This window comes from Papio anubis, chromosome X, assembly GCF_008728515.1.
Source record: "Papio anubis isolate 15944 chromosome X, Panubis1.0, whole genome shotgun sequence".
Classification (NCBI taxonomy): Eukaryota; Metazoa; Chordata; class Mammalia; order Primates; family Cercopithecidae; genus Papio; species Papio anubis.
In genome coordinates this window covers 4647168-4672683 of record NC_044996.1, presented here as the reverse complement: position 1 = coordinate 4672683, position 25516 = coordinate 4647168, and the positions used below count along the sequence as shown (strand labels likewise).

The window sequence follows — 25516 nt, the reverse complement described above, 5'->3', positions numbered from 1 at the left end:
TTGCATTAAAATGGTATTTGTGTGTGTTCCGAATATAATGCTTTCATTTATGCCCGAATTGTGATGAATATGCATTATTTAAATGAAGTATATACTTTCCGTAGAAAATACTGATTAAATCACATCTTACTAATTTGATTTCAATCAAATCCATGCCACTCTAAACTGTCATCATTTGGAGAAAACAAAATTCTTAAAAGAGAAAATAGTGCGAGTTAAATTGTCCATTCTTTTTTCATTCTGCTTGGCTGCCTCTAAATTATCTTTAAAAATTAAGGAATATGGAAATTTGAGGCCTGTTGCACAATTAATAAACATTAAGTTTTTTTAGATGGCAATTAGAGCACTAGGAATAAAAATTCCTGGAATGTGTGTGGCATCTTCTGCTGAGCTCCCTTGTGCATTTAGCTTCTCTTGTTTGTTCTCCCAAGTCCCCTGCACCTTTATTGGAGCTCTCACCTACTGCCTGTGCTGTGGTTCGTTGTTTGTATGTCTCATTACCACTGGGGCCTAGTATGGAAGTGGAACCTGTAAAGTAGTACCGTTTGCTCTCAGTTGCCATATTTAAATCTCAGATGTCACGTATGTTTGAAATTGCATACAAATTCAGTTGATATTGAATGTTGTCTTTCTTGGTAGAGTTTCCAGGATGGCTTCTGCATCAACTTCTAAATATAATTCACACTCCTTGGAGAATGAGTCTATTAAGAGGGTAAGTTGAATTTTTCTATCTCTTTCCCTGCATTTTCATATTTGAATATTAGGTCATTTTGGGCTGGCCTATTGAATGAAGCCCCTTTTTTTTTTTTTTTGAGACAGAGTCTCGCTCTGTAGCCCAGGTTGGAGTGCAGTGGTGCGATCTCGGCTCACTTCAACCTCTGCCTCCCAGATTCAAGTGATTCTCCTGCCTCGGCCTCCCGAGTAGCTGGGATTACAGGCGTGTGCTACCATGCCCAGCTAATTTTTGTATTTTTTAGTAGAGACGGGATTTCACCATGTTGGCCAGGCTGGTCTTGAACTCTTGACCTCAGGTGATCCACCTGCCTCGGCCTCCCAAAGTGCTGGGATTTACAGGCATGAGCCACCGCCCCCGGCCCAGAAAAGCTTTTAGATTGGATGCCTTATATGTGTTAAGTGAGTTTTACATTTGTAAATCCTTTCACATAACTTCATTTTTGAAAACCTCTGTCTCGTGAAATTACTGCTAGACCTTATGTTTAAGGTACTAGGCAATCCTCCAACCGGAAAGGTTGCTGAAGGACATACTGGAGGGCTAAGGCCTGCTGAGCAGGCTGCTATACCTTCCTAAACATTGGCATTGTTTTCTAGTTATGATAAAATTGTTGCATAACCAAAACAAATACAACTTTTACAGAAAATGGTTCAAGGTATCCAGGGGGAGATTGTGGAATTAGAGGGAGATTTTGGAATATGCATTAAAAGGAAGGGATTAATTTAAAATAAGCTTTATTCATGGCCCTTTAAGGCCCTAAGATTATCCACCAGAAAGGCTAATTTATACTCCCACCAGGTGGATAGGGATGCCTAAGCAATCAGAAGGGAGCAAAAGGTGGTCTTTTCATTTGTATTACTTGATTACTAATGAGGTTAACCTTTTTTTAAAAAATGTGTTTATGGTCGGGTAAGGTGGCTCATGCTTGTAATCCTGGCACTTTAGGAGGCTAAGGTGGGAGGATCACTTAGCTCAGGAGTTCGAGACTGGCCTGGGCAACATAGTGAAACCCTGTCTCTACCAGAAATACAAAAAATTAGCTGGGTGTGGTGGCGTGCGCTCATAGTTCCAGCTACTCAGGAGGCTGAGGTGGGAGATTGTTTGAGCCTGGGAGGCAGAGGTTGCAGTGAGCGGAGATCTTACCACTGCACTCCAGCCTGGGCGACAGGGAGATCCTGTCTCAAAATAAATAAATAAATAGAAGTGTGTTTGTTATTAGTTTGTATTTCTTTTGTGAAGTGATTGTTCATGTCCTCTATTTGGCTTTTGGGGGTTTTGAGTGGAATTCTTATTGATTATGTGTTCCGTGTGTGTCTGTGTGTGTGTACATAAATTTTTTTCGAGACAGAGTCTAACTCTGTCCCTCAGGCTGGAGCGCAGTGGTGCAGTCCTGGCTCACTGCAACCTCTGCCTCCTGGGTTCAAGTGATTCTCGTGCCTCAGCCTCCCGAGTAGCTGGGATTACAGGTGTGCACCATCACACCCAGCTAATTTTTGTAGTTTTAGTAGAGTTGGGGTTTCACCTTGTTAGCCAGGCTAGTCTTGAACTCCTGGCCTCAAGCTGTCCACCCGCCTTAGCCTCTCAAAGTGCTGGGATTACAGGCGTGGACCACCACACCTGGCTTGTTCCTTCTATTTTGATAATCAGCTCTATACTCTGTTACAAGTCTTCTTCCTGGTTTATTGTTGGCTTTTTAATTTTATTTATGGTATCTTGTTTTGATTTTGAAATACTGAAGTTTAAAGTTTTTATGTAATCACATATATCAATCTTCATATTTTCTGTTTTGGGTGCCTACGAGGGCCATCCTCATCTCCAAGATTATATGTTTTTATTGTATTTAAGTATTTTTATGGTACAAGAATCAGATCTAAACACAGGAGTGATTTTAAGAATGTAACTATAAATCCTTGTGTAATGCTGCTCTGATATAATGTATATCCTGTGTTAATCCCATGTTATCCTGTTTTAATCAGACATTCGCTTCCCTTATTTTGTGGTTGACCCAGAACTGTGGTATTTAAAAGGTATACTGAGTATTGCATTTGCTCGTTATACCTGTTTTTAGTTAGTGAGAGGTAGTGTTAAAGGATGATAATTTCTTCCCTCTCTTACAATTTATATAAGGTGTATGGTTTTGCTTCTCATTGAGGAAGGCATTCCTGGCTGAGAACAGTTTGTCTTGCCCAACTGGTTAAAATGCTTAGCTTACAAGTACTAGAAAATTCTTTTAATTGGCTGGGAATTATCATTCTGCCTCTGAATGAAAAAACATAAACATTTTAGCATAACACTCCTCTTTGACAGCTTATATCTCACCTAAATATGCAATTCACATTTCTCTTGTTTCATAATAATTCTCTCCATTTGCATAGCCTCTGACAATTCACAGAAGTGTGCACAGTGGCTCACACCTGTAATTCCAGCACTGTGGAAGGCCAAGGCAGGCAGATCACTTGAGGCCAGGAGTTCAAGACCAGCCTGGCCAACATGGTGAAACCCCATCTCTACTCAAAATGCAAAAATTAGCTGGGCGTGGTGGCACACACCTGTAGTCCCAGCTACTCAGGAGACCGAGGCATGAGAATCATTTGAACCTGGGAGCTGGGAGGCAGACGTTGCAGTAAGCCAAGATTGCACCACTGTTGCCTGGCAACAGAGCAAGACTGTCTCAAAAAATGAAAGTGTGCTTATATATATATATATATATATATATATTTTCACTTAATACCCACAAAACTGCTCTGACGGAAGCATGAGTAACTTATGAAATGATTGCAGTGTGATTTTGGACAACAAATAGAAAAAAAAAAAAGAAATATTGCTGAGAAAAAACCTTTTGCCCAAACGGATGTTACCGATGTGCCTCAAATGTCATCAGACTAGCACCTGCAACACATCTTTGTATTAATCCACTAGGGCGGCTGAATAACCTGAAAGACAATGGGTATCAATGGCAAATTAGACTCTGAGAACTCACCTGCAGGTTGTAATGGTTAATAATACTGTGCCCGCCCAGCAGAGCTGTGGAAGTGATTGAATGAGGCACATGCTTGGGAATACCTCTAAAGCCAGGAAGCCTAGAGAAATAGTAAAGTGATGTGAAGAATTTGTACAAATGGTTCCTAAGACTTTTGCCAGCTCAAAAGTTCTCTGACAGACCATTCTTTCCTCTTATCTAAGATAAAGATCTTAGCAAATGTGAGGAAGTAAAAAGTGAGGAAGGATCTTAGTGAAATAGGAAACTCAATAGGTAATCACAATGATTTTCGGGCCTTGTAATAGGATTCTGGCTAATGGCTGTACTGTTATTCAGTTAAGCCTCTATGGAATTGAAGTTTTCCTTCCTAGTCTTCCCAAAAGATGGCTGAATATGAAAAAAAGAAAGCTGCCACAGTGTATGTGTATCTATAGAATACACTTAATATTTACTTTTTATCACTTTCCTGAAAGCTGTTAACTTTAAAGTGCTTGGAAATGTAGTTTAAAAATTAATATTATTGAAAAGCATGCTAGCATTATTTAGTACTAGAAGTTGACACATCTAATTAATGTTGGTGCTAGATTGTATTTTTTGTTTGAAGTTTTGTGCCAGTTTTCCCAAATACTAAATCTCTAATGCTTTTTCTTTAAAAAGCGTATTTAAAAACAATGCGTAAATGTAACGTCATTACTTCTGATGCGTCTGTTTTGTTTCTAGCCGTCTCGAGATGGAGTCAATCGGGATCTCACTGAGGCTGTTCCTCGACTTCCAGGAGAAACACTAATCACTGGTAAGGACCTGCTGACATTAAGATTTGCATAACTTGAGGAGAAGTCTGGCAGGATCAGGTGGCTTCAATCCCACTTACTCTTTAGCGGTCAGACTTAGATAAATAGGCTAGCTTTGTTTGGAAGCGTTAACACAGAATTCTCTGCATCCGTTTCTTGATTAAAGAGTTCTTTCAAGAGCTTCATGCTCACAAGGGTAGTGATACTCTTGTGTCTGTACCAAAGACTGAGAATGATTTAGGGGAAAAAAATGTGGATTATCTCTTGAAAGTCTCTCATTGGAGCCATAAGCTCTCATGGTTTAAGATTTTAAGAGCAAAATGATTTCCAGTCAATGATGCATGCTTTAAAATGATAAACTTAAAGGCTTGAAAGCTTAAGCATTCTCCTCTTTGAAATATAGGAGAACATATTGCTTTAAAATATCTTTCATTTGTCAGAAAATGGAAGTTAGTATTTAGGTAATATTTTGATGTTATTTTTCATGGTAAATGTATACTAAAAGGAAGGGATCAACTTTGGAAGGGCTAGATCACTCTGGCTTAAGAATATAGAAACATCTGACAGCTTCTAAGCCAAGTGCTAATGTTGTGGGCAAATTTTATATATGGATTAACACCCTCCTTTCAGACTTCAATGTATTTGAAGCGGATGTGATTACCATTCTTCCAGGGAACCTTTTGATTAATTAAGATCTGGGTTGTTTAGCTTAAATGGCTAAAACCTGGTGCTAATTAGATGGCGAGCCTAAGCGAGGTACCTTTGGGAATTAGCCATACACCGTGAGAAATTCTCTTCTGAGTCCACAATCTTGCACACATTCTAGTCTTGAAATGGAGATCAGTGGGATGTGTTCATCCCAATTTCTGGATAAGAGCAAAGAAGATATTTTACTTTTGATCCTCTTCATATATGAAGTTTTGGTGGTAGGTATCAGTGCCTGAACCTTAACCTAGGTAGTAACTAATGGAACTAGCATGAAGTAGCCTTACTGAGTATTTTTTATTTAGCACTTGAGGAGAAAGGGATTTTAAAATCATTACGAGTCATTAACACATTCAAGGACATCCTTGAAAGATAAGAGAGACATATTTCTATTATAATTAATTTTTCTGGTTTAGCTTCTCCTTATGTTTATTCTACCAAAGATGTACTATTCGTTTGGCCACCTGTTTTATATCACTTCAGTGTTTGAAATGAACCTAGCCAAACTCTATTCTAGACTATTAAAAAGAGAAAGAGGTTTGGTGTGGTGGCTCACACCTGTAATCCTAGCACTTTGAGAGGCTAAAGTAGGAGGATCACTTGAGGCCAGGAATTGGAGACCAGCCTGGGCAACATAGCAAAACATCATCTTTACTAAAAATTAAAAAGAGCTGGGTGCAGTGGCACATACCCATAGTCCCAGCTACTGGGGAGGCTGAGGTGGGAGAATTGCTTGAGCCTGAGAGGTTGAGGCTGCAGTGAGCCATGATTGCGCCACTGAACTCCAGCTTGGGCAATAGAGCAAGACCCTATCTCAAAAAAAAAAAAAAAAAAAAAAAAGAATAAACTGGAAAGATTTCTACTACTGACATTTATTTGTTAAAAACATGATTATGTTTCTGTGGTTAGAGATTGTAGCCTCATCTTTCAGTCTAGTGGTTAGTCCATGAGACTGTCCCAGGTGAGTTGCCTTCCTCTGGCTGAAGTAGCTCAAATAGTTACCTTTACAACCACCTTAGGGTAACAGCAGCAGTATTCTCATTCACTTCTGCTGTTGAGCTGCTGTCATCTTGCCCCAGGTAGTGACAGCATTGTGGGAAAGCTCAGGGAAGCACTGTTAGTGCCTGGAGGTGATGTGGCCCCACTAGCTCCCCCGCTACCCCAACTCAACCCAGCGCGGTAATGTAGAAACATTGCCAGTGCTTGCTTTCAGCTTTTTCAGTAATTTTTAAAATTGTAGTTATTCTTAGCTGAATAGTTTATATTAAATTAGTGCCATTTGTTGTGTATCTTGGTATCTATTTCCATTATTTTAGGGTACTTTTTTTATCTTAATAGACAAAGAAGTTATTTACATATGTCCTTTCAATGGCCCCATTAAGGGAAGAGTTTACATCACAAATTATCGTCTTTATTTAAGAAGTTTGGAAACGGTAAGTAGAATATAAGACCATAAAGATGACCCTAACTGTTAAAGATAATGCTAAATTGTTTCTCTTCTACTTTGCAAGATTGACTGTGGGTCAAATTAACATGGGGTATATTTGCTTCTCAACTCTTAATTTTTTGCTTCTACAAAACTCATTTAACACTAACACTTGTATTTGTATATGTAAGGAACAGGGTAAATAAAAAAAAATCTTGTCCCTCATAATGGTGGGGGAGGGGTTAGTAATTGTAACCATTTGCTAGTTTGGAGAAGTTAGGTATAGAACAGTGGTTCTTTGCTGGAAGCACATATGAAACCTACTTGTGGAGCTTAACAACACAGTATCCATAAAAGTTAAAAATAAAAAAATACAGCTGTCCTAGAGAGACTGTATCAGAATATCCAGGCCTGTGGTCCAGGCACAGTTATATTTTCTAAAGTATCACAGAGGAATGTGAATTTCTGGGTAAAGCCCACTGTTCTAGAACTTTTCCGAGTGTTCAATTTTAAAGCACCAGGTAGCAGTATAGAACTAGGATGACTATGGTATGGCTTACTGCCACTCTACCTTTTCAATCCCTGACCATGAAAGGTTTGTCACAGCATTTCAAGGAATGTTCCATCGCTAGGACAATAACATGGAAAAGAGATGCCCCAGAAAGGGAAGAGAGAGTGAGTAGCTGCTGTGGCTGTCACTGAAGGACTTCCAGTAGATGTGGTGGGTTGTCATTGCCCAGGTCAGCCTGAAGGGGAGGTATATTTTGATGAGATGTGAATGGGGAAGAGGTCCAGGGTTCACAGAGAGTAGCCCATCAGCAGCTTCTATGCAGGTGACCTTGAGGCTGTCGGGGAAATGTAGCTTTTGTTTTATTGCTTTTACCCCAGCATTTTTTAGGACAGTTCTAACCTAGATTAGTTCATATCTTTTAATCTTTTTTTCTTTTATGGTGTTCATTATTATGTCTGAATTCTGAAAAAATGCTGTTTATTATCCCTACTGCCTTAGCTGTGGGAGCCACTTTTATAGCTGCCCCAACTTCTGGAATCTCCTCTAGCACAGTGCTTGTAGGGACAGGTACATGGATCAGGCCACAGGGCATTTTATTTATGTGACTCTATTCAAACTTCTAAGTAAGAGTAGAGATGAGTGAATGTTCTAGCTTTCCAGAATGGGAAAGAAGATTCTGAAAATTAACAAGCTGGATGTTCACTCTTGGCAACAATTGGCAAAAATTCTACAAATAATAATTTTAAACAGATGATTTTTAAGTACTTAGAAAAGAAACCAACCATTGGGAGTGTTACTGACACATTGTCTTGATGGAACCAAGGCCATGTGACAGACCCTAGAAAAATACCTGGGCCGAATGGTGGCAGTACACTTAGGTGGAGTTATAGCCTATGGATTTCAGGCTTAATGCTAGGAAGGGTGGTCGCTAACATCTTGCTGTGTGGGGCCCTTCCTTTCCAGCATTTGTGATGTACTGCAGAGGAGCACATAGAACACATGCATTTCCAATATAAGAAAAACCCCATACTAGCCAATGTGTGCTAGGTGACGGGATCAGGATTTGAAATGATCTTAACTGGGTAGGATATTGGAGCAAAACTAATAATATAAAATTGAATATAGATAATAATTACTCGGTTGTTATCAGTTGTTAGCAGTAAAGGATAGGAGGTCTGTCTTAACAGATCCAAGCTTATTTGAACCAGTAATTGGATATGACTGATTAAAAAGTTAATATTCGCTAGCAACGGCAGCAAAAGCCAAAATTGACAAATGGGATGTAAGTAAACTAAAGAGCTTCTGCACAGCAAAAGAAACTACCATCAGAGTGAACAGGCAACCTACAGAATGGGAGAAAATTTTTGCAATCTACTCATCTGACAAAGGGCTAATATCCAGAACCTACAAAGAACTCAAACAAATTTACAAGAAAAAAACAAACAACCCCATCAAAAAGTGGGCAAAGGATATGAACAGACATTTCTCAAAAGAAGACATTCATACAGCCAACAGACACATGAAAAAATGCTCATCATCACTGGCCATCAGAGAAATGCAAATCAAAACCACAATGAGATACCATCTCACACCAGTTAGAATGGCGATCATTAAAAAGTCAGGAAACAACAGGTGCTGGAGAGGATGTGGAGAAATAGGAACACTTTTACACTGTTGTTGGGATTGTAAACTAGTTCAACCATTATGGAAAACAGTATGGCGATTCCTCAAGGATCTAGAACTAGATGTACCATATGACCCAGCCATCCCATTACTGGGTATATACCCAAAGGATTATAAATTATGCTGCTATAAAGACACATGCACACGTATGTTTATTGCGGCACTATTCACAATAGCAAAGACTTGGAATCAACCCAAATGTCCATCAGTGACAGACTGGATTAAGAAAATGTGGCACATATACACCATGGAATACTATGCAGCCATAAAAAAGGATGAGTTTGTGTCCTTTGTAGGGACATGGATGTAGCTGGAAACCATCATTCTTAGCAAACTATCACAAGAACAGAAAACCAAACACCGCATGTTCTCACTCATAGGTGGGAACTGAACGATGAGATCACTTGGACTCGGGAAGGGGAACATCACACACCGGGGCCTATCATGGGGAGGGGGGAGGGGGGAGGGATTGCATTGGGATTTATACCTGATGTAAATGACGAGGTGATGGGTGCAGCACACCAACATGGCACAAGTATACATATGTAACAAACCTGCACGTTATGCACATGTACCCTACAACTTAAAGTATAATAATAATAAATAAATTAAAAAAAAAAAGTTAATATTCACCTAGGCTGATTTAACAGAAGTATAACATAATTGCCAGACAAAATGTAACAATAGCCCCATCTGAAGTGTTGTGTTCAAAGCTGGATACCAAGTTTTAAGAGGGACATTAGCAAACCGAAGAGAGTTCAGACACAGATAACCAGGTTAGTGAAGGGACTGCAGTTTGAGCAGTGATCAAAATAAATGCTGATCTTACCTGAAGAAAAGATGACTAAAAAGGGACATGATGGACCCATCTTTGAATATTTGAAGTGCCTTTCTGTGGAGCAGGGATTCAATTTATTCTGTATAGCTCCCAAGGGTCAAATTAGGATAGATTGAAAGATTTTATGCTAATATATGTGAGAATTACCAAAAGTTGCAATTAAACATTATGGTCCCTTTTGCTCATTGTACTCTTGGCTTTTTGACTTGCCCACACTTGACTGTGTACCCACTTCCACCTTGTGCTGTCACTGATAATGAACTGGAGAAGTTATTCAAACTGATGATATGACAAGGTTGTGTATGTAGTGTGACCTCAACTACAAAGAACAAAAATTGTCTGTAGAAAAGAGGCTGGAAAGAAATGCACCAAAGGTTTCGGTATTTGGGTTATCTGAAGAGAGGGATTATGCATGTCTTGTCTTCTTCCTTTCACTTGTCAATATTTTTCAAAAACCCAGAATGAACATGTATTACTTTTACAATTGGGAGAATTCTCAGCAAGTTTTGTTTTTGTTTGTATATGATGCCCTAGAGGATGGAGTTAGTGCTGAGTGGGTGAATAAAATGCCCATCTGACACTGACTACTAACTTATTTCTTCTTCCACTAAGTTTTACATAAACATTTTAAGCAATTGGCCACAACATTTAGTTCAAGTATAAAAGCAAGCAGCTGACAGCAGAAAACATCATATAAAGAATGCCATTTAAATGGTTATACAGGAGTCTAAAAACATAGTCATCATAGTGTTTCTTCAATTAAAGTCCTAAACAAGAACATTAATTGTGGATTCTGCTGCAAACTGAAAATATTTTGTTGCATGTTTGACAAAGAGCTGTCATCTCACTGGCATTTTGAAGTGGACACCTGTTTGTTTCAGGTATGTAAACACTGCAGTGGGAGTGATGAGTCCAAATGTGTGTGGTCTGATTCTGGAGTTAGCTCTGCTATTTTGTAAGGAGTCAAGGGCACATTCCCTGCCTCCTGTTGCCCAGGGAAGTAGAGGAACAGTGGCCATGTCCTGAGATTGCCACAGTGGCTTGCTTCTACCTAGCCCTCCTTGCATGGTCTGCCCCCGCATTCTGGCCCGCACCCTGTCTCCATTGTGTTCATCCTTAGAGTGAGGCCAACCAGCTTGCTTCTCAGTTCCAAAACTATCATCGGTTCCCTGTTGCCCACAGAGTAAAATTCATTCTCTTTGTATGGTATAAAAGTCCTTCTGTCTCTTCCAACCTTGACTTACATCACTTCTCCCCAAGTGCACTGTTCTCAAACTACTCAGAGCCTTTCCTTCTCCCATGATGCATGTGCCATTCTCACGGAACCTGGATGCCCTTTCTCCACCCCTTCAGAAGCTGCTATTCATCCTTCAGAACCCACCTCAAGAGCTACGCCCTCTCTCGAGTCTTCCCCAGCTTCTCTTGAAGGAATCATTCCTTCTTGATGTCCCTGCAGCCTTTTCTTCATGCCTCTGTGTTAACACATTGCTATGAAACCTTCCCTGGCCCTTTAGCTAAACTTTTAATACCTCTTTTCTGTGTTTAATTTTTCTCTTGAGTGCTTGTCACTATCTCCTATGTTATATATTTCACTGATTCATCTTGTTTGTGGTCTAAGAACAAGGATACTTGTCTTTCTATTCACTGATGTTCTTTCAGTTCTTGGGAAGGAGTCTGGCACATTGAAGATGCTAAGTCATTGTGTGTTGAATGAATGGATTCTGTCATATTTATTTGCTGCTGTGTCTGTGGTCTTAGCAAATGCTAAGTCCTTTTGGTCCTTCATACCTAGCTAGTACAGTGTCCTGGTAGACAGTAATACACAGTAAAATTGTATTGAGTGAACTTTGGAGGAAATGGGCTCCTATGTTGTTAGTGCTGCTCAGAGGGCAAAGGCCTAGTCACTGTGGTTTGACAACAGTGTGGCTCCTACTACATTGTGGCATCTTGAATACTAACATTGCTTCTGGATTTGAGAAATCCCATAGCCACCTTTTGGCCTTGAGAGTACTAAGGAATTTGGCTTTGGGTTCATGTTGTGACTATAGTAGGGCCTACCGTAGGTAGGTGATACCTTGTAATCTGGTAGACTACCATGAGTAAGACTGCTTTCAGGATTCCTTCCAGGAGCACTTTGTGTTTAGGTGCTCTAGTGCATGAGAAAGACACCTTAACCCTCGTTCATTCAGGCATTCATATCTTCATTCCAGAAACATTCACTGAGCACCATGGTGAATGTAATACTGTGCAAGGTGCATAATACTATACCTTGAGGCCTGCACAGCCTCACAGGATATAGAGTTGAGTAATTGTGGTATAATATGACAAAGCCTGCAGTGGTATGCATAGTGCTGTGAGAAGGGAGAAGACGTACAAGGGAGAAGACGATTATGCCAGTGTGGCAAGTCACAGAATGCTTTATAGAGGAGATGATACTTGAACCAACTCTTGAATGGTAACAATTTTCTGGATAGGAAGGAAAAAGGAGCCTATCAGGTAGAGAGTTTCCATATCTATATGGTGCTTTTCTGTATCGCATGTATAACGATATGGAAAAGCACCATTTGTTATGAAGATGGTTGAATGATCGGTTGGAGCTGGAACATTGGGGGTTGAGGGAGGAGTGGGGAACAGAAGAGGATGAGGCTGGAAGAAGAGTCAGCAGCCTTAAGAGTCTCATAAGTCACAGTTAAGCAGTATGCAAGTCACACAGACAATGACATATCCAGTGTGATTTCAGGAAGAGAACTCTGGCTGCAGCATGTGTGATGGGTTAGGGGAGGGAGAGACTGAAGTCAGGAAGCCCAACTAGGAAGTTATTTTAGTTTTCCAGGTAAGTGATAAGGGCCTTAATATAGTCATAGTGAAGATAGAAAAGAGGGGATAGCCATGATAGATTTGGAGGGCTTGAGTGGCCATTTGGAGGGAGGAGTTGAACAAACTTTCACTTGAATGATAGGAGCTGCTCCCATTCATCTGACTAGACATTATATTATAGGAGAAGGAATATGTTGTAGATAAGCCCAATGGGGAAATTAGTCTGAAGGCATGGACTTACAACTCTACAACTACCACGTGGAAATGGCTCAGAAGCAGTTGGAAACCTGACTCTGAAGCTTCTGAAGTCATTAGCATATTGGTAGCACTAAAGACCACAGACATTCATGAGCTGGGAAGAGTATGTAACATTAAAAAGATATGGGCTAAGGAGAGGACCCTGGGGGACATGGACACTTTTCCATGGTGGGGAGAGCGAGAAGAGCCAGTGGAGACCACCAAGTGGCAGGAGTCAGAGCAGTAGAAAATCTCTGGATAAAGGGCTGTAATGGAAGTCAGTAGGAGAGAAGAATCTCAAGAAGGAAGGGAGCAGACCATGGTGTGAAATGTTGCAAGTTTCAGTAAGATAAAGAATGAAAAGAGGCCATGGAGTGTGTGACCAGGAGGAGGAGGCTCACAGGAGCCCCAGTGAGAACAGATTCCGTGGAGATGTGAGTCCTTGGGTCTTTCTCGCAGCTGTCTTCCACCTTGCTCTTTCTGTAAAGATTCTGCAGCTTCCAGACCTCAGCAAGCTGCTCTGCATTTATTCTCCCGATGGCTTTAAACTACCCCCTTTGCTTTAGTCACTTCCATGCACATGAAATTGTATAGTAACAAAGCTCCTTAGAGTTTACTCAGCCTTTTCCATTGACTCTTTCATCTGAGCATGACAACAGCTGACAGATAGGCAAAGCAGGTGCTACCCTGGCCATGTTTTTTTTTTTTCCCGTAGTGCTACCTCTCTTTTGAGCCCCAGTTTCTCTTTCCTTATTGCCTGCTGGAGATCCCTTGAATTTTCACCTGGATTCCTGGACTCACTGTCAAGCTGAAATTGTTCAACTCAATTTTCTCCCTCCCCCCAGTTCCTTCTTTTGGTGTTCTTGTATCTCTTAATGGTGCCATTTTCTTCTCATCACCTTGGAGTCTTCTCTGTCTACCCATCCCCACTTCTCTGTGGACTTCATCACATTTGCCTCATCCTTTCTAGTCATGTTGCTCTACCCTCATCCCCGGTGTCTGTCTCCTAGGCCCTGGCAGTCTCCTTCAGCTAGGCCTCCCCGACTTCAGTGTCTCTCCCTTCTATTCTATCTGCTCCTTAAGACATACCCTCAATCTTCTTATTCCCTTACTCAGAAACACTTCTTTCCCACCTTATCGCACATTCCCTAGCCAGGTGTTCACGGTCCTCACCACTCTGCTGCCATCTTATCTTCCCAGCATTGCTCTTTCCCCCCTCCCTTGTGTGTACACCCCATGCTTTGGCTCCCGTAAGCAACTTGGTCTTCCTAAACAAGCCCTCTGCCTCCTCACCTGTGGACTTCTCATGCAGCCATTTTATCCACCTAGAACATACATTCATCCCCACCCCGTCTCTGCCATTTGCCCCCTACTCCTCTTAAAAATCGTTCAGAAGTATTTACTATAGAAAGCTTATGAAAAGTAATGTAAATGTCTGTGGGTCTACCACCCAGCTGAAGTAATCCCATCCTTTCCTCCCTCTTTACAGCAGAGGTAATCACCATCCAAAAGTTGATATTTCTCACTCCTGGTCATTTCACACATCCCTTTTTAAAATAGAATGGAATATTGGAAATGTGGAGGAAGCTAAAGGAATGGGGGCTTTTAAGGCTTCCAGTTGAGCAGATCATAACCCTTGGGTAGTATAATTTGGCTCTAGGTTCAGGACCGCTGGCAAGATGAGAAACATGTTGGATATAGAGTTTTCATTTTCTGATGACAAGTCAGAAACAGCACATTTTTCCTGGATTAAATTCAAGGATAAATTTGTTGTTTGGCTTTTCTCTAAAAGATAGTGACACAGTGATTCAGTTCTTCAGGCAGCGTGTTACCCAAAAATTCTTGAATCCTTTTCAATTTGATGGTTCTTTTGTTGATTATAAAGATGGAGCATACTTTGAGACAAAGTCTTGCTCTTGTCCCCCAGGCTGGAGTGCAGTGGCACAATCTCGGCTCACTGCAACCTTCGCCTCCCGGGTTCAAGTGATTCTTCTGCCTCAGCCTCCCGAGTAGCTGGGATTACAGGCGCCTGCCACCACACCCAGCTGATTTTTGTATTTTTAGTAGAGACGGGGTTTCACCATGTTGGCCAGGCTGGTCTCGAAGTCCTGACCTCAGGTGATCTGCCCACCTCGGCCTCCCAAAGTGCTGGGATTACAGGTGTGAGCCACTGTGCCCGGCCAGGATTTGGGTTTTTAGAGTTCAGCAATGAGAAGCTTTTGAAGCTTTTCACACCACTTTCGAAGTGGTGTGAGCCAAGGAATGATAGCATCAGATGTGCTCTTCTAAAAGATCACCCTGGGTACTGTAGGGGGAGCGATAGTAGATACAGAGACCACTGCACCTACGGCAGTGGCCTGGAGAAGTTGCTGATAGAATTGGAGTGGTTAGCAGAGTTGAGACTGATTTAAGAGGCAGACATGGGAGACTGGCTTAAGGATAGTAGAGAGGGGGATACCGGGGTGACTCCTAGGTTTCTAGCTTTTGTAACCAGCCACTAAGATAGGGAACTTTGGAGAATAATGTAGTTTGGAGAGAGAACTGTATTTAGTTCTGGACATTTTGAGTTCGAGATGCCCTTAGGATCTCGTCAGTTCTTTATATCCAGCCATCTCCTGGATATCTGTACTTGGTTCATTTATCATAATCTCAAACCCAGAGTTTCTAAAATTGGCCATGTTCATCTTTCTCTAAAACCCCCTCCTGTGTTCTTCACATCTTTTGCTGGTACCACCACTGTTTATCCCAGAGATCTTGGCCTAAAGCTGATTCATCTTTGAGTCTTCCCCAGTGGCTAGTCTCTTTTGCTTTCTACCTCGGTCCCTCTCCACTTCCAGATCCTCATAGCCTCTCACTTGTACTCAAGTATCAGCTTTCATGGTTTTGAGGAATGGCTGTAGCCCACTTCTTGCTAGTCCAGAGTTCTCAGTGCTGCTAGATGAATCTTCGTAAAACACCATTTGATGGTGGCATTCCTGTTCTCCAGAAGCATCCTTTAGATCTCAGTCTCCCTGATCCTAGCCCTACAGTACTCCCCAGGAAGTTCCCATCACCGTCACTGAAACCTGGCCTACATTTTTTTTTTTTAAATAAACTCCCCATGCTTTTCCCACATGTGCAGCTGATATGACTCTTACTTGTTTCTCAAATGCCAGTCTCCAGTTGCTTTTGATCCATCCTTTAAGGATCATTTTTAATGTAGTCATTGCCACAGAACCTTCATGCTATCTAATCATCAGATATGACTTGCCCTCCTCTGATCTCCCATTCCACTTTGTGGACTTTTCCTATGGCTCTTGGCACTAGCAACCTGGCATTGTAGTTACTTGAGTCCATGTGTCTTATCTCCCAGATAGAGCTAGGCCCTGAACTCCATGCGGGCAACTCTGCATCTTAACTTCATGAACCCTAGCCTAGGGCTCAGTAGAGTTTCTGTTACTTAGTGTATGAGAGAGACAGAGAGAAAGAGAGAGAATATGCATTGTTTTAGCTTATTTAACATATTTACATCTCAATTATTTTAGGTAGATAGAAGTACAAGGCACAGACTTTTGAGTTAGAATGGGCCTTTGAAAATCCTTAAATATTTAATGATATTTAGATACTGATGACTCAGGTATCCAGAGAGTTCAACTAATTTGCCTATTCCTGGATCTTCCAGTTTGGCCTGCTGGGTTATCTGATCTTGAATGTGTCATACAGGGAGAATGTGGCAAGTAGCGTCATTAGACGGTGGGTGCCTTTGGTCAGAAGCTGGCTGGTTCTCCTCAGCGTCCTGTTTTCTTTTTTCTGTGTAGCGCCAGGGCTCTTTGAGCTATAAAATTTCCTCTGTGCAGAGACAAAGAGTAGCAAGGCGTTACCTCACTTTTAATTCTTCTGCTTTTTTAAAACATCCTTGCTTCCATGTTGATACTAGAGTGTCAGACTTATTTAGTGTCTATTCTATGTATTTTAGGTATAAATTTGACATTTAAGAATACAGTTCACAGACACTCAAATCTCAATATAGTATATCTAAGCATAACAGACTGATACTATGTTTTAAATAACTGTACTGTATTGATAAGTAAATACATGATAATATGCTGCTTATATACATATACTGTTACTGAGTGGTATTTTTCTCTTTGGGCATTTAGGTTTCAGTCATGTCATGAGGTGTCTTACCCCGTGACATTCCTCCTTATAGGTACAAACAGTAAGATCTGTTAGATGCTTGCTAGAGCATACTGATCCACTGTATTTAAAGAGCACAATTACATCTTCCAAGTACTAAGATATTCTTTGCCATAATAATAATAACTTCCATTGTTTTCTAGCTACTGTCATCAGGCATGACGCGAGGTACTTTAAACTCATTTTCTGTAATCATCCCTACTTTCAGATAAATGTGACTGAGCGATAGTAACTCGCCACTGTTATCAGCTAGTGAATGTCAGGATTCAGATTGAGCCAGTTTTGTCCACCTAAGAGCTTGTACTATTTTCTCTACATTATGATAATTATACTCATACACTTTTTTGCTTTTTTATTTTGAAATAATTATGAGCTCATAGAACTTGCAAAAATAGAAGAGGTCCTTTACACTTATTACTGAGTTCCCTGCGATAACTACAGCCCTTTATCAAAACCAGGAAGTGGACTGGCACAACTAGACTGACCATACTTGGATTTCAGCAGTGTTTTCCATACACTCATTTTTTGTGTGCTTTTACGCACAGTTCTGTAGCATTTGATCCCAGGTAATCACCATCAATAATCAAGATATGGAACTGTTCTGTCACCACAAAAGAACTCGCTCATGCTGCCCCTCTAGAGTCACACTATGCCTCCCCTCAACCTCTGCAACTACTTCTCTGGGCTCCCTCTCTATAATTTTGTCATTTCAAGCACATTATATAAAAGGAATCACATAACACTTGACCTTTTAAGATTGGCATTTCTCGGCCAAGTGTGGTGGCCCATGCCTGTAATCCCAGCACTCTGGGAGGCTGAGGCAGGTGGATGGCTTGAGCCTCAGAAGTTTGAGACCAGCCTGGGCCACATGGTGAAACCCCTTCTCTACAAAAGTACAAAAATTAGCCAGGCGTGGTGGCACGTACTTGTAGTCCCAGCTACTTGGGAGGCGGAGGTGAGAGGTATACCTGAGCCCAGGGAGGTTGAGGTTGCATTGAGATCACACCACTGCACTTCAGCCTGGGTGACACAAGTGAGGTCCTGTCTCAAAAAAAAAAAAAAAAGATTGGCGATTTTCATTCCACATGATGCCCTTAAGATTCTTCCAGGTTCCATGTATCCATAGTTCATTCATTTTTCTTGCTGAGTGGTATTCCATGGTACAGATGCTCACAGCTTTACACTTTTTGAATTTCTAGATAAAGCATGAGCTGTATTTATATTTTATGAATAACTGCTTATTTTCTGTATTGTATTTTAATATAAAAGGCTGGAAGCAGTGGCTCACACATGTAATCCCAATACTTTGGGAGGCCAAGGCAGGAGGATTGCTTGAGCCCAGGAGTTTGAGACCAGCCTGGACAACATGCTGAGGCCCCCATCTCTACAAAAAATACAAAATAATTAGCTGGGCATGGTGGCATGCATCTGTGGTCTCAGCTACTCCCAGCTACTCGGGAGGCTGATGTGGGAGGATCACTTGAGCCCAAGAGTTTGAGACTAGCCTGGACAACACAGTAAGACCCTGTCTCTACAAAAAACTTTAAAAAATTTTGGCTGGGCATGGTGGCTCATGCCTATAATCCTAGAACTTTGGGAGGCTGAGGTGGGTGGATCACCTGAGGTCAGGGGTTTGAGACCAGCCTGGCCAACATGGCAAAACGCCGTCTCTACTAAAAATACAAAAATTAGCCAGGCATGGTGGCACATGCCTGTAATCCCAGCTACTCAGGAGGCTGAGGCAGGAGAATTGCTTGAACTCAGGAGGCGGAGGTTGCAGTGAGCTGAGATCGTGCCACTACACTCCAGCCTGGGTGACAGAGTGAGACTCCATCTTTTTAAAAAAAAAAAAAAAAAAAAAAAAAAAAAAAAGGCTGTGGCTGGTGGTGTGTGCCTATGGTCTCAGGTACTTGGGAGGCTGAGGTGGGAGGATCCCTTGAGACTGGGACGTCGAGGCTTCAGTGAGCCACTGTACTCCAGCTTGAGCAACAGAGCAAGAACCTATCTGTTAAAAAAAAAAAAAGAAAAGAAAAGAAAAACTATTTGTAGCCCCAAAAGGTTTTTAAAGAACAAAAAATCAAATACCCCTTAAAAATTTTTTTCTTTATTTTTCAAACTCATCTGTCACAGCATGAAAGAAAATTTTGGATTAAAAATGGTGTAGCCCTTCATGTCTTTGTCCCTGTAGATAGATATTTCATGTTATTGTAGTCACCACATATGTTGTATGCTGCTTTTTCCCACTTAAACTTATTTTTCCATGTACCATAATTATTTTAATAGCTGTGTGTATACTTGTTCCATCAAGTTGACTATAGTTTTTTCTACCCTGTTATCTACCTCTAGCTCCATTGAACATCTTCCTTTTGTTAAGTGATAGCCATAAGTTCTTAGTAGCAAAATTATTGGATCAAAGAGTAGGACGATATTTATGGCGCTTTTAATGTGTGTTTTCTGGCATTGCCTTGAATGTCCACCCTGCCATATACTTACTAAACAAGTTATTGAAGCTTTGAAAAACTCAGGAAACAGGGATACTTCACCTATGTCCTGGAATGGTTGTGAGGATAAAATGAGATGATGTGTGCAAAGCCCCTGTTGTAGTACCTGGCACAGAAGAGAGGTATTTCCTACATGGCAGCTGCTGTGATGATCTCCTGGTGATGAATGTGCTATTACTTGACTAACATGATTTCATTATGCCAGCAGTCTTCTAGACCACTTGCACCCAGCGTTGGATAGCAAATGATGGAGAAGCCTTGCTGTGCTTCTGCTTTGGGAAGTGCACCCATGCCAGAGACAAGCACCATTTCCAGATGCTTGGTTTCTAGTGGGGGAATACAGATGTGTAAATTTGTGGTAACAAGGCAGAGTGAAGCAAGTGATTAACAGCAGTCTGAATCAAGTGCTGTGGAACTTCCGAGGAAAAAGTGATGAACTCTGCCTGATCTAACTGGGAAGCAAGGCCTCATTAGAGGTGATGCTTGCTGAGCCAAGGCAAAAGTCATGGGGAGAATTTTGGTAGTTGGGAAAGATAGATCATTCTAGGCAAAGGGAACACCCTGAGCAAAGCACATGGCCTGATCGTGGATGAAGCATCTGAAGAATGAAGAAGTTTACTTAGTTGGAGTGCAGAATATTGTGGGAGAGAATCCTACGAAACAGGCTAGAAGTGACATCACGGATATCCTGGGAATGTGTACCTAGGAGTTTACTCTTGACTCCGGAGGCAGTGCACAATGGCAAATGTTTGGGGATGCATTTTGATTGCATAATTGACTGTTTTAATGCTTGCTCTGTCATGTGTGATCTGTATCATATTTTTGTTCATAAAGTGCTAAAAGGGCCAAGGTAAAATCACCCTGAAAGCATATGGTTGTTTTTATATGTTTTTTGATGTTTTAATTATTCTGACAGAAATACTGACTATTGTATTTTTGTCCATTACAGGATTCTGCTCTAATACTTGATGTTCCTCTGGGTGTGATCTCAAGAATTGAAAAAATGGGAGGCGCAACAAGTAGAGGAGAAAATTCCTATGGTCTAGATATTACTTGTAAAGTAAGAGATTCGATACTTTCTTATGCAAAGAACAAGGCACGTTAATGTTGAATGATAGTAGAAAATTAATGTGGATTTGAAAAAAAAAATCAAGATCTCATGTTCATCTAAGGCCCTGAAAGTGGTTCTTCCCTTAAGAACAAGCTTTTCAAAAGTGCCTGGGAAATAGTGCCCACGTGAGGGACCCACTGCAATCACCAAATACAAGGACTCCAGGAACTGGTCAGTTTGTTAGCTTGACTGAGTGGGAAGAGAACTTGATAGATAAAATTTCTTAAACCACTTTAGTTTTTGCTCTAGCTTGCTCCTGGTGCCCCTTCATGTCATGTGTTACCATGAAGGAAGGAGGAATAGAACAGATTTTGCCCTCTGTTAACAGGATGTGTCCTTACCTCTAATAACCTTCGTAACTTTTGTTTAGGTTATTTTCCGAGGTACATTTTGCTATGATAGTAACCATGTATTGAGCATTTGTGTCCATCCAAACACATGCTAGGTGCTTTGCATTTGATTCTCAAGTGTAACCCTCTGAGATGGGCATGTTGTAGATGGGGAGCCTGAGGCTCCAAAGAGTTGGGTAACTTTGCTAAGATAATTTCTGAAGGCTGGGACCCAGAAGCTGGGGATGTGTTCAGGTGTCTCGGGTGACTGTGAACCACCAGTCCAGTGCAGGGCTTTGCAGACGTTTTCTGTGAAGGGCTCAGTGGCAAATATTTTAGGTTTTGTGAGCCACATCGGATTTCTGTTGTGTATTCTTCTTTGTGTGTTGTTTTTTCAACCCCTTTGAAGTGTTACAAACAACAACAACAACAACAACAACAAAAAACCAGTCTTAATTTGAAGACCTGGGCTGAATTTTGCTGGCCCTTAGCCAATTCAAGTTGTTCATTCTATTGATAGAGAAGTGAGGCCTTTGCTATCTGAGATTACTTGTCTTGGGTTGCCTAGGGAGCCAGCGCAAGAGCCGGAACCAAACACTAAGTCTCCTTTTCCTAGTCTCATACGCTGCAATTTCTCAAAACCAACATCGTGTGTTTATATTCGGATTATGCCACAATATGGTGTTTTTCTTTCCAGTTTATAAAAGATCAAGACTTGTTTTTTCTATCAGAAACTAAAGGATAATGCCATTATTAAATCTTAACTGAAAGTCACCACTACCATCCACCTCAGCTTTTTTTGGTGGTGTTTTAATTCAAGCTACCTTAATGCTTTATCCATTATCCCAGCTACTGTCTACCCTTTGGGGCCTAGAAACATGGGAATTTACTTTGAAGGAAGGCTTTTGTATTTTGCATAAAAGGATTTATGGGAGTAGAGTGTTTAATATTAGAGTACTCAAGGGAAAATGGGGTTGCTATATTGACAGTTTTGAGGTGACTTTCATTCTTACAGGGTTTAAAAAACCCTATTTTCTGCCTTATAATAGGAAAAACTAGTACTTAAATATCAATCCCCCCAAAATTAATGAGACAAAGCACATTTTCACCCCTGACTATTTAAGAACAAAAGGCGTAGGAACAACTCACCAAGCATAATTCTGAAATGTTACATATGTATATTTTTTGGAGTTAGCATGAGCCCAAAGGTGATGGCATAGAACAATGTTGTAGCACAACCTTTTAACTAAATTATCTCCCCAGAAACACTGACGTCACAGAGTCATATTCCATTTTCTCAGTAACAAACCTGACATTGATATAAAGGAAATCTGCTGCAGTGAGATAAAAGACTCACTGTCCTGTCTCTTATAGGTCAACTTTTGCCTGCATTCAATAACCATGATAGAACCGCATTTCTCTCCTGAAACAAGTAGTTACAACTCCTGTAGATTTGGCTATGCCAGCAATGCACATAGAGATTTCTGCTTGCCAGTAGCAACTTTCCCACAGTAGATACAAGTCCCAGAGGATGTTGTCCAGCAGCAGGAGAAAGGTAGTTCTGAATATGCAAATTCTTACCCTGCAGGCCCCATACTAGCCCCTGGTGCCTGTGTGGAGTCTTTCAAACAAACAACAAAAAAAAGTAAAGTAAAACCATACCACCACAAAGCCTTCTCTTTCTTTCCCCACCTCACTCCCATGTACTCGCCTTAAAGACATAGTGTGGCATTTTGAAGTGAGCAGTGATGTGTGTTGTTTCTTTAGAAATGACGCCTCAATAAATCAATTCTTCAGAGTCGTTGCAGCAGGGGTATGTATTCTTCAACTCTTACTATAGTGAGGCTTGGAACATCACCATATGACCCGGCTGTTAAAATGGCTGAGGGTCTGACTGGGAGACTCTTAGCCCATGTGGATCTTTCCCTGATGAGTCAAACTCTGAGGAGACCAGGTGGAACTTACAGTTAGTCTGTGCTCCTATTTCTGTTACAGATTTGGTGATCTGCCGCCTGCGAGTCATTTGCCTTTTCTACTTCAGTTTTGTTGGCAAGAAATAATATTCTGTCTTTAATTGCATCTTAATCAGATGGCAAAAAGAAGTTACTTGAATCACTTGTGCTTTGGCACATTAAAAGTAGCTGTTTGAATCACTGATAGATCAGAATAAATATTCATGTAGAGATGGTCTAATTTCTGGCCAAGCAGTGAAGAGAATGATGTTACAGAGTTACCATCCGACTTGCGGCTGTTAGGAAGAAAGTTCCTCACAGGGCCTGAGCCCTGAGAGTACTCAACTCTCTAGTATTGCACTTGTGACTGGTCGTAAACCCTTTTAATGCATATCATCCCATTGAAATGATTATTCCCCTTATTTAACTATTCATTGCATCACGAACCAATAACTAGTATCCCAATTTTCTTGGGAGCTGATATGAATGGATTGTTGGACTTTATTCTGTGACATGCTTTTTAAAAAAGCACAGAATCTTGGAGCTGGCAAGGCCTAGTAGATGTCATCTGTGTACAGAGTGCTCAATCTCAAGTTCTTTATGAGTGGTCTCAGACTTTAGTTCTTCATACTTTATTTGCTGCTATTTGTGTTTGGAGATGTCTTGTGAAGGCCATAGCCTGTGCTGGTCCTTCAGACTGAAGACTCGGGAAGCGTTAAGAGTACTCTTGAGATAAGGAAGGAAAAAGCACCTAGAAAAAAAATGAAGATTGTGATATCCAAGAGGGCAACAACTAGGTCTGTACCACTCCTGAAGTGGCTCCATGGTCCAGCATAGCACTCCTTTATCTGCAATTAAAGTTGAAAGTGCACTGCAGAGCGTAGGGTTCCAGTGCAGAGCTATCACTCAGTCACAGCACTGTAAGTGATTTTTTTTAAAGAGACAACCTTAAAAAAACTCCAGTCTTGAAAATAAGATAGAATGTTGTATCTGTATATATAATACAAATTGACATTTAAAGGAGCTTATTTGTTTTGGATTTGGTTTAAAAGAAAGTTTTCCTGCTTATTAAACAGATATGTATTGGAAGCTACCTTTAAAATCTGGTTTTGATGTTTATTTTTAGTTCCCAGAAGTATAGTTACTACTAATATGGGCTACTTTAATGTGACTTATATGGAACTCTGTGAAGGTAAAATTGTAGAATAAAAATATATTACTTGCATGAGAGCTTAAAATGTCATTTAGGAAGAGAGCTTCTTTATTTTAATGACATGTTTGACAATGTTGAGATTATATTTGATAGCAGGTACTCTTTAGAAGGGTTGTTTGAATAAAATAGTTTTATAATTAAAAAAATATCAGGGCTGGGTGTGGTGGCTGACACCTGTAATCCTGGCACTTTGGGAGGCCGAGGCAGGCAGATCACCTGAGGTCAGGAGTTTGAGACCAGCCTGGCCAACATGGAGAAACCCAATCTCTACTAAAAATACAAAAAATTAGTTGGGCGTGGTGGTGTGTGCCTGTAGTTCCAGCTACTCAGGAGGCTGAGGCACGAGAATCCCTTGAACCCAGGAGGCGGAGGTTGCAGTGAGCCAAGATCATGCCACTGCACTCCAGCCTGGGCCACAAGAGACTACATCTCAAAAAATAAGTAAAATAAAATAAATTTTAAAAAATTAAAAAATACCTCAGAAATCAGTGAAAGTAGATGGACCATAATAGATGTTAAATATAAGAACCCAGTGAAAGTAAATGGATCATAATAGATGTTGTGCAAAGGCAGGTTTGGTTTTCCTTTTTAAAAATGAATTTTAGGCGAGGCAGTGGCTCAAGCCTGTAATCCCAGCACTTTGGGAGGCGAGGCGGGGATCACGAGGTCAGGGTCAGGGAACCATCTGGCTAACATGGTGAAACCCGTCTACTAAAAATACAAGCTAGCCGGGCGTGGTGTGACGCCTGTAGTCCAAGCTACTCGGAGGCTGAGGCAGGAAGATGACATGAACCTGGGGCCGGAGCTTTACAGTGAGCCGAGATAAGCCACTGCACTCCAGCCTGAGGCACAGCGGGAACTCCGTCTCAAAAAAAAAAAAAAAAAAAAAAAAAAAAAAAATGAATTTTGGCTCTATCTTCTCCCATAGTGCTAGTTGCTTTATCTTGTCTTGACATTCATGGCTATGATGGAAATATTTTCAGGTGTTCTTAGGCCAGATATATCAAATTAGCATATAAAACAAAGCAATTTTTGTAATTTAGATTAATTGGCCTTTTAGGTAAGTGAATCTTCTCCCTTAATTGAATGGAAGATTTCTTGCTAATTAACATGACTTTCTTTGAAGACTGAACTGTCATACTTCTCCTTTGCCCCCAGGACATGAGAAACCTGAGGTTCGCTTTGAAACAGGAAGGCCACAGCAGAAGAGATATGTTTGAGATCCTCACGAGATACGCGTTTCCCCTGGCTCACAGTCTGGTAAATTCCAGCGCGCTCCTCAGCGTGGGAAGGTTCTCAGTGCCTCCTCTGTGAAAACTGCCCGCGAGCTGGGATCCTCTTTCTTTTACTGTCTGTGTTGTGTTTCCCAGTGTGATGTGTCTGCGGGGGTGTTTATTAAATAATTTCATCATTTCCAGAGGGAATAGGCCTCTCCCCTGTCAGTCTGCGTGGGATGGATCGCCCCAGGTGACTGAAACACAAAGCCCTGGAGGCTGGCAAGAGCCCTGCATGA

At 41.0% G+C, this 25516-nt stretch overlaps 1 protein-coding gene across 3 annotated transcripts in view; it reads left to right on the top strand.

Annotated features, from left to right (window-relative positions):
- MTM1 (myotubularin 1) overlaps positions 1-25516 on the top strand; it is a 108154-nt gene that overhangs the window by 28937 nt on the left and 53701 nt on the right. For all 3 annotated transcript variants that reach the window (XM_009198429.3, XM_009198431.2, XM_003918407.3), the window contains exons 2-6: positions 640-712; positions 4434-4506; positions 6548-6642; positions 20348-20458; positions 25162-25263. In XM_009198429.3, coding sequence (XP_009196693.1) covers positions 650-712; positions 4434-4506; positions 6548-6642; positions 20348-20458; positions 25162-25263 — 444 coding nt within the window. In that variant the 5' untranslated portion in view covers positions 640-649. The remainder of the gene's footprint in view (positions 1-639; positions 713-4433; positions 4507-6547; positions 6643-20347; positions 20459-25161; positions 25264-25516) is intronic.